At 37.2% G+C, this 12,922-nt stretch overlaps 2 protein-coding genes across 12 annotated transcripts in view; one reads left to right on the plus strand and one right to left on the minus strand.

The window, feature by feature from the left end:
- Window positions 1-882, minus strand: part of METTL15 (methyltransferase 15, mitochondrial 12S rRNA N4-cytidine) — a 214,056-nt gene extending 213,174 nt beyond the window's left edge. For 2 of the 4 annotated variants that reach the window (XM_055282067.2, XM_063641895.1), the window contains exon 1: window positions 788-876. The gene's annotated coding sequence lies outside the window, so the exon portion shown is untranslated. Of the gene's footprint in view, window positions 1-785 lie in introns of all 4 variants that reach the window. The other 2 variants (XM_055282066.2, XM_063641896.1) reach the window with 2 other exon arrangements.
- KIF18A (kinesin family member 18A) overlaps window positions 820-12,922 on the plus strand; it is a 92,504-nt gene continuing 80,401 nt past the window's right edge. Inside the window, exons 1-3 of one of the 8 annotated variants that reach the window (XM_055282072.2) lie at window positions 1,071-1,256; window positions 6,669-6,738; window positions 11,502-11,872. In XM_055282072.2, the coding sequence (XP_055138047.1) occupies window positions 11,548-11,872 (325 nt within the window). In that variant the 5' untranslated portion in view covers window positions 1,071-1,256; window positions 6,669-6,738; window positions 11,502-11,547. Of the gene's footprint in view, window positions 1,257-2,976; window positions 3,101-6,668; window positions 6,739-11,501; window positions 11,873-12,922 lie in introns of those variants that run through there. The other 7 variants (XM_055282071.2, XM_055282069.2, XM_055282070.2 and 4 more) reach the window with 7 other exon arrangements.

Below are 12,922 nucleotides of genomic sequence, written 5' to 3' on the forward strand. Positions count from 1 at the left end.
CTGTCTAGCGATCAGAAACAATAATATAACATGCATCATATACAGTACACAATACTCCCGATATTCCCCAACAGGAAATAAATGTCCATAATACAGAGGTTTCCATATATTGTTGCATTTATAATACTCTGCATGGGTATGAGTCATCCTATTTATAAAGTGATACTGAATCAAAAGAATATAAGCTCCAAGAGGGAAGAGAGTTGGATTCTATTGTATACTATTGTGTGTCTAAAATCTAAATAATTGCTAAATGAATGGATACAATAACAGTAATATATAGAACAATGAAATTCAGATACTGTTATTAAAAACACCCTGCCAAATAAAGTTATTTTAGCAAACATATTTCCCATTTGTTCCAGGTATTTTCTCTCTCTTTAAAGTGTATATTCTGAAATAATATCTATAACCTGGGACTTAAAAAAATCACTTCACCTAATAACAAACCAAGCCAAAATCTTTATTTTGTTATGCCATCATTAGACAGAGAATGTAAAAAGTAACCAAACAGAAAATAGTTTCACAGTCAGTACTAATGGGAGTAGGCCTGGAAGTCCTGAGGCCTCAACCCAAAAGATCTCCAATTAATTCAGGTGAAGAGACCCCACATTTTGGCCCATATTAACGTGTCTGGAAGAAACAGGTCCCTACAACTTCCTGGAGGCCTCACTACTCAAAGAAAAGAAAATAAACACCCAGAACCCATTAATCCACACCCAAACTTCACCCCTCCCCCTAGCAGAGGGCATAGGCCAACCCCTGCCCGCACCAGTCTCACTCACACCCTTAACTCTGGGACCGGGCACCCGCCGGTCTACAGGAGGCCTGATGATCTCAAGTGGCTGCCTCCCACCAGCAGCTCTGGCCTAGCCCCGCCCACTTTGGGCACCGCCTCCGGAAACGGCCGCGCGCGTTGCCACGGTGACGAGCAAGCAAAGAGCTTCCCCTGCGCCGCCAGGCTGAGCTTCTTGGCGCCAAGCTGCCGCGAGCCGTGACAGCGTCCGACGTGATGACATCACGCGCGCGGCAGCCAATGAAACGAGGCGCTGAGGAAAGTGGCTTGGGTTTGAATATTGTGGTTGAGTCTGAAGCGCCAGGAGGCGGACATTAAAGTGAAGTGGTTGCGGTAACCTGGCCTGGGCCTGAAGTGAGTGAGAGGCACATGAAGGTAAAACTTGACTCTGGGACACTCCTTTTGGTGACCTATATAATTGGGAACGAAGGATCCTGCCGCTTCAGGTCTAGAAGACCAGGTAGGCTTCTTGACAAACACAGAAGCGTTGAGGGGCGGGGGATCAGGGTCCCTGGGGAGAAAGTGAAAGGAAAAAGGGATTCGAGAACCGGCGAAGAGCACAGCTCTGCTTGACCGTAATCCTCCACTGCTCAGCTGGAAGGGCAGGGATCTCCTTAAGTTCTGAGAGGAAGGTCTTAAGTTTTAAAGGGCATCTTGGCCCCTTTCCCAGACTTTGGCAGAGAACTTTAACTGTCCAGTACCTTGTAGTGTCAGCTTTTTTCCGGACTCCAAATTCGGAGTGTTTGTTTCAGAGGCACATATAAGCGTACCCCGGGGCTTACCTATCAAACGAGGAGCTTTTGTTCATCACTGCATAAAATTTTTGTCTGACGAGCTTTAAGTGTTAGTCTTGCACTGGTCAATCGGGAACCCCTCCTGAGCCCCAACTGTAGGTAGCATCAAGATAAAACCCGCTCTGACTGCCTAACGGATTGCCGAGGATCAGATGAGGTACGGAAGAGATACTGTTTGGCAAATGCTCTGCAGATGAAATTAAACTGTAAACATTGAGAATCCATCCTATAGTCTGTTCTTGGTTTCCGCAGGACTTTTTTTTTTTTTTTTTAGGAGCTCATTAGTCGCTCAGTTACAGAGAAGCCAAGACTGACTGCTGTTTATTATATGAGAAGAGAGTATTTGACCAGAATGGACTGATTTTGTGGTATAATATATAGTTTAGATTATGGATAATTAGGTAGAAATTTAGGCACTCTACAGATTTTAATTGTTAATGTCAATCCACCACGTCTAGCCTCATGTTTCATTTTTGGAAGGTTTTCATGAACTTTGATGCTAGAGAATGTGATATCCAATGACTAGATAGTGCTTCTTATTAAGTTCATATTCTGTGAGAACTATTTCAATAAACAAAGATTATCTACAAAGCACAATCACAAAGAAAAAAATTTTAAAAGATTATCTGCCTTTAATAGTAGTAATTAATCTCCTCTTTTATTATTTATTCGTTTATTTGAGACAAAGTCTCGCTCTGTGGTCCAAGCTGGAGTGCAGTGACATGATCGCCGCTCACTGCAACCTCCACCTCCCGGGTTCAAGCAATTCTCGTGCCTCAGCCTCCCGAGTAGCTGGGATTACAGGCATTTGCCATCACACTCGGCTAATTTTTGTATCTTTGGTAGAGACGGGGATTCACTATGTTGGCCAGGCTGGTCTCGAACTCCTGACCTCAAGCCATCTGCCGGCCTCGGCCTCCTAAAGTGCAGGAATTACAGGTGTGAGGCAGGGCACCCAGCCCTTCCTCTTCTATTATTGAAAAGTATTTACAAATATATAATTTTTTTTATTAAAAGTTCATCTTGTCCCATCATAGAAATACCCCAAATCAATTAAGGGACACGATAAAAATGATTTTTTTTTTTTTTTTTTTTTTTTTTTTTGCTGACAACTGTGAAAACTGAGGAAAAAAAAATAGCTCAGCTGTCAGTGCCGGCCTTCCCTCCAGCTGAACTTTTTATTCTTCCCTGATGGTTGTAAGTTAGTGGGAGTAGTGCCCCCAAGACTGATATTCCAAAGAGAGCTTTAAGATGGATAAAGTCTGTAGATGATGGTGTTGAGTATCGTTTTCAGTCCTATACAGTGTTTGTTGAATCTGAATCTAATTCAGGTTTGAGTTTGTATTTAATATATCATAACTGTCACTCTACTTCTGTATCATTGTTTGGAAGCACTCTCTTCTGATTCCAGTAGAACCTAGCTGTTAAGAACATGGACTTTGGATTTGTACCCAGTAAGGAGTTTGCGTTTTATTCTTCTGGTGAGAAGTCATTGGAGACTTTAGAGCAGGTGAATGCCATGTGATGCATCACATGATCTGAATGCTTTTGGTGAAAGTATCAGTGAATACAATCAATGAATTAAATTTATTATAGTACTTTCATAAAATTAGGGGTGAATCTTTGACTTAATTGACTTATATTTGACATTTGGTTCCCCACTTGTTACATCATCTTGGAAAAGTTACTTATCCTAAGGCTAAGTCTTTGTTTTTGTAAAATGGAAATAATACTACAACCTACCTTACGTGATTATTATAAGGATTGAATGCAATGACGAATGTCAAGCGTTTACTGTAATGCATGAGACAGAGTGTACATACTCAAATGAAAAGCATTGTTGTTCATCATTAATAATTATCACCATATCAACCTAATGTAAGCACTGTTATATAAAAGCATACTTATTGAGAATGGCCACTGTGTGATATCCGACAAGTACAGAGAACTCATAATCAGTTTTATGTTAACATTTAAGAGCCCCTGTGCCAGGCCCTGAGGTTTCTATCAAAAGTAAGCAAATATAAGAGAGTGGTACCAGAAGCTGAGTTTTGGGGGAAATAGGGAGATTTTGGTCAAAGGTTACACTTTAAGTTATAAGGTAAGTAAGTTCAGGGCATTTAATGTACAGCATGAATGGTGATAGGCATATTAATTTAACTGTGGTAATCATTACATAGTGTATAAGAATATGAGACTATCACATTGTACATCTTGATTATATACAATCTTTGCCAATTAAATGTTTTAAAATTTCTAAAAAAGTAAGCAATATATATATTTTTAACTTCTATAAGAAAATTTCTGAGGGTTATATATTTACATCAGGGAGAGTAGTGATGAAGTACTTGGCCTTTAGATTCAGTCAGTCTGAGTTCAAATCCCATGTCATGTGCTTCCTCAGTTGTGTGACTTTAGCCAGTTAATTTCTCTGTACTACACTTTCTCCCTTAATAAAATAGGAATGACAGTACAGGGTTTATGTCATAGGTTGTTATGAGGATTTAATAAGAGTATGTCAACTGTTAGTATATTTCTATTTGTGGGATATGAGCTCAATAGAAAATGTAACTTATTGTTACTAAAATAAATGTTGCAATTAAGGTAAATTTTAATAGTGGTTTTATTGTTGTTTGTCTGTTTTGAAATAAAAATACCTAGACCTTGTTTAAAATTTAAATATTACAAAAGAGTATGAAATGAAAAATAAACCTGTCTCTCACTCAGACCTTCATATTTCCCCTCTATGTGGAAAGTGCTATTATCAATTTCTTGTGTACACTTCTGGGAATGACCATGCATGTACATATATATCTTTTAAAAATACAAATGGTAACATGCTATAAGTCTATTAAAACTCTACTAGTTTATTCATTCATTTATTCAACAAGTATATATTGGGTCCTAAATATTTGACAAGTAGTGTCCTAGGTGCTGGTGTACAGATGAACTCCATGATCTCACAGTGCTTACATTCTAGAGAGAAAACAAGCAATAAATATGTAACCAGATAATATATACTTTCCAATTAGTGCTAAATTCGAGGAAGAAAAATAAACCTAGTAAGGGATTGGAGAAGCAAAGGCAGGGTGACACTATTTTGGATAGATTCTTTAGGGAAAGCCTCTGTAAAGCGGCATTTGAACAGAGACCTGAATAATGAAGTGAGGGATTACAATTTGCAAATATCTGGAGGTGGCCGGGCGCGGTGGCTCACGCTTGTAATCCCAGCACTGTGGGAGGCCGAGGCGGGCGGATCACGAGGTCAGGAGATCGAGACCACGGTGAAACCCCATCTCTACTAAAAATACAAAAAAAATTAGCCGGGCGTGGTGGCGGGCGCCTGTAGTCCCAGCTACTCGGAGAGGCTGAGGCAGGAGAATGGCGTGAACCCCGGGGGACGGAGCCTGCAGTGAGCCAAGATCGCGCCACTGCACTCCAGCCTGGGTGAAAGAGCGAGACTCCTTCTCAAAAAAAAAAAAAAAAAAAAAATATCTGGAGGTAATGCCTGCCAGTAAGCAAAAATACAAAAGCTAGGAGGCCAAAACAAGACTGAAGTGTTTTAGGAATGCTAAGAAAGTCATTGCAGCTGAAGCAGAATAATGAAGTGGGGAGACAGCAACAGAAGTCATTGTCAGAGAGGTAGACAGGGCCATATGTGGAATTTATAGGCCATGGTAAGGAGTTTGTATTTTATTATTATGATGAGAAGTCATTGGATAGTTTGGAGCAGGTAAATGACATGCAATACATATCATGATCTGAATGCTTTTGAAGAGAGTATCAGTGCATACAATCAATGAATTAAATAAAATTTATTGTACTTGCATATAATTAGGGGTGAATCTTTAATCTGGGATGAGCAATAGCTACATATGTTATAAGTTAAAAATTGACCTGTTCAACTTGGCTTATTACCATGCACGTATTCAGGATAAATAGATTTTAATACCTCATTAAACATTGCAGAGGCATGAGCTGTTCTACATAAATGAATCTTCCAGAAAATTAAATATTAGCTTTGCTAAGTAATAAAGTATTTTAACCACACTCAATGATGAAAATAAAACATGATCTTGCCATTTCTTTAATTTTCTAAACTAGAAATTGGGAACATTATTTCTTTCTTATTTTTTTCTTTTTGATGCCTCAGGGTTCTCATTGTGATTGCCTGTTGTTGTCAACTATTGTACTCTAATATGTTGTTTCTCTTGGAGATATACATTTTCTGTTTCCCTCTACTCTAAATGAGTAAATAGCTTTTTGGGGTCTGTGAGCATTTTTTATGGTTTATTAATTCATTCATTGGTATATTTGAAAATTTACTATATACTAGACTCTCTACGAGAGAATAGGGATATATTAACTGTCGTTTCTTATTCTCTTGTACCCTTTTCTAATCATGCATAATAATCATAAAATTTTGGAGCTAGAAAAAGACCTTCCATATCATATAATCTAACCCTTTTGTTTTATACATTAGCAAGTGAAGCCCTTTCCTTAGCCCCTTCATTCTTCTTTTTTGATAACCTACTCTCTCTGGAGTAGACAAATATTCTTCTTCAGGCTTACTATCTATTATATAAAATGCTTGGTACCAGAAGTTTTTTTGAATTTTGGAATTTTTTTTTTTTAATTTTTGCATTGTGCTTACTGGTTCAGGATCTCTAATCTGAAAATCCAAAATACTCTAATAAGCATTTCCTTTCAGTGTCATGTTGGTGCTCACAAAGTTTTAGATTTTGGATTTTCAAATTTGGAATGCTCAACCTGATTATAATGAACAATGATGTTGGAAGTATCTGTCTTTCATGTTTTAGTTCCACCAATGAAATCCTACCAGTTTGCTCTTTGGATTCTGTTCAGTAAATACCACTTAGGAGTAGATGTGACAAAATTGATCAGAGGCTATAATACTATCTTCTGAACAGCTGTCTGAAAAGAATTTGTGAATCCACACATTCTTGTGCAGATAACAATATTTAGGCTTTTCTTTTGCTGCTTCATATTAAACATGGTTAAAGAATTTACTCTCTGTGTGCCTTATTCAGAATCAACTAAATGCTCATTTCTTTTAGTCAGCCATCCTAGAAAACAAAGAAGGCACCACATAATAATGTAGGAACGATCTCATTAATTCCTGAAGATGTAAGTATATTTGAACATAGATTAATTTTTACATTTGATGATTCTGTTGACCTTAGGCATTTTTATTAAGAAAATTCTATCCACATATTTGTTTTTAAAAGGTAGGGAAATACATGATACTTTAAAAATTAACATCAGTGTCTTTGTTAAAATATGCAACTAGTTGTGAAACAAAGTTATATTTGACATTATACTTAAACTCTGTTGACTAAAAGAGTCAAACTCTGTAAAATATTTGAAGAGATTTATTCTGAGCCAAATATGAGTGACCATGGCCCATGACACAGCCCTCAGGAGGTCCTGAGAGCATGTGCCCAGGGTGGTCAGGGTATAGCATGGTTTTATGTATTTTAGAGAGGCATGAGACATCAATCAAATACATTTAAGAAATACATTGGTTTGGTTCAGAAAGGCAGGACAACTCAAAGTGGGGGCTTCCAGGCTATAGGTTAATTTAAACATTTTCTGGTTGACAATTGGTTGAGTTTGTCTAAAGACCTGGGATTGATAGAAAGGAATGTTCAGGTTAAAGATAATTGTGGAGACCAAGTTTTATTTTTTGGAGGAAGCTCTCAGCAAACTTCAGAGAGAGAGAGCAAGTTGTAAAATGTTTCTCCTCAGAGCAAAAAGGGTGCCTGGCTTTTAGTTGATTATCTACTGGAGCTGCAAAGAAAAGAGGAAAACAAAGAGGGAAGGGAATTCTCTATAGAATGTGGATTTTTCCGACAAGAGACTTTGCAGGGCATTTTCAAGACATGGCAAGTAAATATATTTTGGGGGTTAAATATTTTTTCTTTGTCTCATAATGTTATGCCTTAGTCAGATTGAAAAGCAAGTCACAATATATGGGGGTCCAATAAAATGCATCTGATGAAAATCCATGATTTATAGGGCGTGACTCCCCAGACCCCTTAGGTAGGAATTTGGGCAAAATAAAAAATCAGAGTTTAGTCCTCACTCCTTTAGGTAATTGTCCAAATTTCTCCCTGGAATGTTACTTAAATAATCCCCTCATTATAGTCATAGAGCACTGTTAACCTTTTCCCTATAATAGCACTTGTCACAGTTATACCTTTACATGTTTGTTTCAATATTAATATCTGTTTCCTTCACTACATTGTAAATAATAATAGCAAACACTTGTAGTTCATACTCTGTACAAAGTATTGTTCTAAGTGTGTAATCTTTACAACTTTATGAGGTAGGTACTGTTGTTAGTCTTACTTTACAGATGGGGAAGCTGAGCCACAAGGAGGTTAACTAACTTATCCACTATCACAGTCAATACGTCATAGAGCTGAGATTTTAACCTAGGCGCCTGGCTCCAACATGTAATAGTTGTCATGAATTAATTAGCTAATTAATTAGGGAGGGATATCCTCCAGCCTTGAGAGTCTAAGGTTTATTTTGAAATAATCACTTAGTATTTTATGTTTACTTTGTTAACACTTTCATTTATATATATTTAATCTATCATTTAAAAATAGTATATCTGTTAAAATATTGTTGAATATTTCTAAAAGCTTTTAGAAATGTGTGTAGGAGATAGTTTTTGTTATCACAATGAATATGGGACACTGCTGGCCTTTAATAGACAGGGGAGAGAAATGCCAAACATCCTCTAATAGGGCAGTTCTAAATGCCCTATAACAGGGCAGTTCTAAGCAAGGAAGAATTGGCCTACCCAAAGTGCTAGTCATAAGCTCATTAAGAAAAACTCAAAGATGAACTCAGTCTCTTTGGCAAGAAGAAGCAGGAGTGGGGCAGATAGGAAGAGAATTGATATTTACTGAATACCTTAATACTTACCTCTTTTAGCCTTTGCAACAAGCATTGAGGTATTATTACCTCTTTTATACAAATAGAAACCTGAGACTCATGGGGTTAAGTAATTTGTCCAAGGTCATAAAAGTGAGGTGTAGGTGCTTTGTGACACTTGGCTAGACAGAAGCTCAGGGATGGAAAACAAAGTAGTAATTCACCTGGGACCTGACTGTTAGAATCCAAATGACCATCCCTTCCTTTTCAGTATTCTATTTTTGGCTAAAGACAGAGTCCTAAAAAGGCAAAGATATGTCTAGCATCTACTGCTTTTAGATTCCTTTGAATTCTGTCCTTACTTGAATTCTGTCCAAAAGTATATGGCTGAGTGGTTTTGTGACATATTTCAGCTTTAATATTGCTATTTCTCCCATTTAAAAAAAATACAAACAAAACATCTTTTGACACCCCCCCCCCACCCCCTTCACTCACACCATTTTTCTCCTCCCTTTGGAACAGTCCTTTCCATATACCTTGTCTCTGGATCTTCTCCTTTCGGGTTTTTCCCCCACTACCGCCCCAAAATTGCTTTTCTCGATGGCCTCTGTGTTGCTAAATCCCATAGTTAATTCTCAGTAAGTACTTAAACTATTAGCAGTATTTAACACAATAGATCGCTGTTTCCTCCTTTATTTAGGATTTCCCAAAAGTGTTTAAAGCTTAATACTGCATTAAGACTGAGGACAGCCTTTATTTTCTTATTTTCTTAACTTCCACCTGCCCTGACATTTCCACCTGGATGTCTGTCAAAACTCTGAGACTTAAGCTATCCAAAACTGAACTCCTGATCTGACCCTGCCTCCCACCGCTCCCTGCCCTGCCAAAAAAAGCCCTGCTTCTTATTTCCATCTCAGTTGGTGACTACTTTATCCTTCTAATTCTCAAGCCAAAAACCTTGGAGTTGTTCTTCAATCCTGTCTCTCTCTTTCACTCTACATCTACCTGTCAGTAAATTCTGTCACCTTTACCCTCAGAATACACCCATAATCTGACCACTTACCACCTCTGCTGCCACTACCCTCGTCTGAGCTGACAGAGTTGTCTCTTGTCTACATTACTTCAATAGGCTAGTCTGTTATATTATCTACATAGCAGTGAGGGTGATAGATTATGTCACTCCTGTGCTCAAAACGACTTCCAGTTGTTCTTTGTCTTACTCAGAGTAAAAGACAAAGTTCTTTTAATGGCCTCCATTTCTCATCTCCTGTCTTACTACAGTCCCCTTTGCTCACTCCATTCTGGCCAACATATGAAGTAGCACCCTGGGTCTTTCTCTCTATGGGGAAACACTTCCTACAATACCTGTATGACTAACTCCCTCACCTCCTTCAAGTCCTTACTTAAATGTTGTTTTGGGTGAATTTATTATTGTTGTCTCTTTTATTTTAACTTACAAATGACAAAAAGTGTGTAAGTTTATAGGATACAATGTAATGTTTTGATACATGTGTACATAGTGGAATGAGCATATCAGGCTAATTAACATATCCATCACCTCACATACCATTTTTTTGTTGTGAGAACATTTAAAATGTACTCTTAGCAATTAACCATGGTCACCTTACTGTGCAATAGATCACCAAAACTATTCCTTTTGTATAACTGAAACTTTGTACCCTTTGACCAACATTTCCCCTTTTACCACCCACCCCACCCTCCTCAGTCTCTGGTAACCATTACTCCTCTGTGTTCATATTTTTAGATTCTGCATATAAGTGAGATCATGTGATATTTGTCTTTTTGTGCCTGGCTTATTTTACTTAACATAATGCCCTCTAGATTCATTCATGTCGTCATAAATCACAGAATTTTATTCTTTTTTAAGGCTGAATAGTATTCCGTTGAGTGCATACACCACATTTTTTCAATCTATTCATCTGTTGATAGGCACTTAGATTGTTTATATATCTTAGTTATTGTGAATAATGTTGTAGCGAACATAGCAGGGCAAATATCTCTTCAACATACTGATTTTAATTCCTTTGGATATATACTCAGAAGTGGGATTGCAGGATCGTCCTAAGTCTCTCACCTCCTTTTGGTCCTTACTCAGATCTTGTTGTTTTGGGGTGTTGTGTTTTGTTTTGTGGTGTTTGTTTGTTTGTTTCGGTTTTTGGGTCTTCAGATTCTAGATTATTTTCTGAGTAGTTGAGACTTCCAAATTATTGATCTTTGTTACTTTGTTTACTTTTCCTCTTTGGATGTGAACCAGTCATAAAATCAGGCCATAATTTTTAAACCTGCTATCATTGATTCCTTAAACTTGCACACAATTAGAAAGCAGAGACTAGGATCTATCTCTGAATACACCAAGGAGTCTATGCCATCTTTATCACCTTCAGACCTGAGCTAGTTAGTTGAATGCATCCTTGGAACTATTTTTAACCCTGTGGGCCTCTGAGATACAGGTAGAGACCAGCCTGGATGTATCACTTTCCACTGCCAAGGGGCTTGCAGCCAAGATCACTTTTACTAAAAATAGTTCACAAGCTAAGGCTCTCCAGTCATACCTTGATATGGTTCTGAGAGATCCTTTTCTATTCATTCCCATGACCTAAGCTAAAATAGTGCTGGAGGGCTTGTGAAAATCAAATCTGGGTTTTAGGATAGCATATCTGTGATTATATATGGTTCAGCTATAGTATTTGAGTTTAAGCCAAATATCTTACTAATATTTCAGGTAAAGAGATTTTTGTCATAGTTTTGTGTATGTATGTGCCATTTAATTGTTTGGTTTAGGGTACTTAAGTGCATATGTGTGTATGTGTGCATATATTTGTGTGTGTGTTGTGTGTGCGTATGTATATATGTATTTTCCCCCAGTGTTTACCTAGTGAGTGAAACAGAATTATTAACATCTTTTTTGAATTAATACTACATGCCAGTTGTTTTGCATGAAAGTAAAACTGATATTAAAACTTTATTTTCTTTTTTAATTTCAGAGAAGTATTCAAGCATTTGTACAGATAGGAATCAAGATAATCAACAATGTCTGTCACTGAGGAAGACCTGTGCCACCATATGAAAGTAGTAGTTCGTGTACGTCCAGAAAACACTAAAGAAAAAGCAGCTGGATTTCATAAAGTGGTTCATGTTGTGGATAAACATATCCTAGTTTTTGATCCCAAACAAGAAGAAGTCAGTTTTTTCCATGGAAAGAAAACTACAAATCAAAATGTTATAAAGAGACAAAATAAGGATCTTAAATTTGTATTTGATGCTGTTTTTGATGAAACGTCAACTCAGTCAGAAGTTTTTGAACACACTACTAAGCCAATTCTTCGTAGTTTTTTGAATGGATATAATTGCACAGGTATTTGTTTCAATTTGGGATTTAATTTCTCTATCCGATTTCACTTTTGCATTAGGAGGGACATCTACTTGACCCTTCTAAATATAATCAAATTTAAGGAGCTTGTATGCTAAAAATTCTTAAGAAATTCAATAGACTTGAACCGTAAATATAGACTTTCTTTGAAATTTTAGTTATCATATATAACTTATATATCATTTGTAAGTCTTTCTCTTCCAGGGCCTTACTGTGGCCCCTAGACATCTGTCCTTTCAGTTGCCCATGTTATTAAACCACATGCTTATTGCAATTAACATCAGTTTTCTCATAATCTGTATTTATAACTTTTCCTACAGCTTACCTATGTAATTATCTATTCCTGGAGAGTAGTCAGACATTTCTGAACATTGACAGTTTCTTTGCAGCAGTTTCTCTTCATGGCACACTGAAATAAAAATGTTCAAGTTGGTGAAGGATAGGAGACTGAGGATCAAAAAACTACCTATGGGGTACTACACTCCTTACCTGAGTGATGAAAAAATCTGTACACTAAACCCCGCAGCATGTAATTTACCCATGTAACAAACCTGCATTGTACCCCCAAACCTAAAATAAAAATTGGAAAGGGGGTAAAAGTGTTAAGATCCCATGTTAATTATCTCATGCCCTTTAGCCCATTGTTAGCCCAAGAAGCATCTTTAGTGCTTTTTTTGGCCTTTCAAGAAAGCCATGTTGATTTCCTTAAAAAAAAGAGAGAGAGAGAGATACCCAAGATGCAGAATGGCCAGTTATTCAATGCTTACCAGGCACTAAACACCGTTATTAGTATCTTATTTTTGTAATTATTAGTATTTATGACATTTTCCCCAAGATAGCTCACAACTATAACATGTTTCACTATCTTTTCCTGATTGATTTCAGTTTTATCATGGAAGACATACCCTCTTGGTCAAGTAAGGATGGAATGTGTTTTATTGATTGGGACTGCTGTGATTCCCATTTTTAAGAAGATACTCTTTTCCTCATTCATGAAACTTCATATGTCTCTAGAGATTTTGAAATCTTCTTAAC

Source organism: Symphalangus syndactylus, chromosome 6 (genome assembly GCF_028878055.3).
Source record: "Symphalangus syndactylus isolate Jambi chromosome 6, NHGRI_mSymSyn1-v2.1_pri, whole genome shotgun sequence".
NCBI classification, from domain to species: domain Eukaryota; kingdom Metazoa; phylum Chordata; class Mammalia; order Primates; family Hylobatidae; genus Symphalangus; species Symphalangus syndactylus.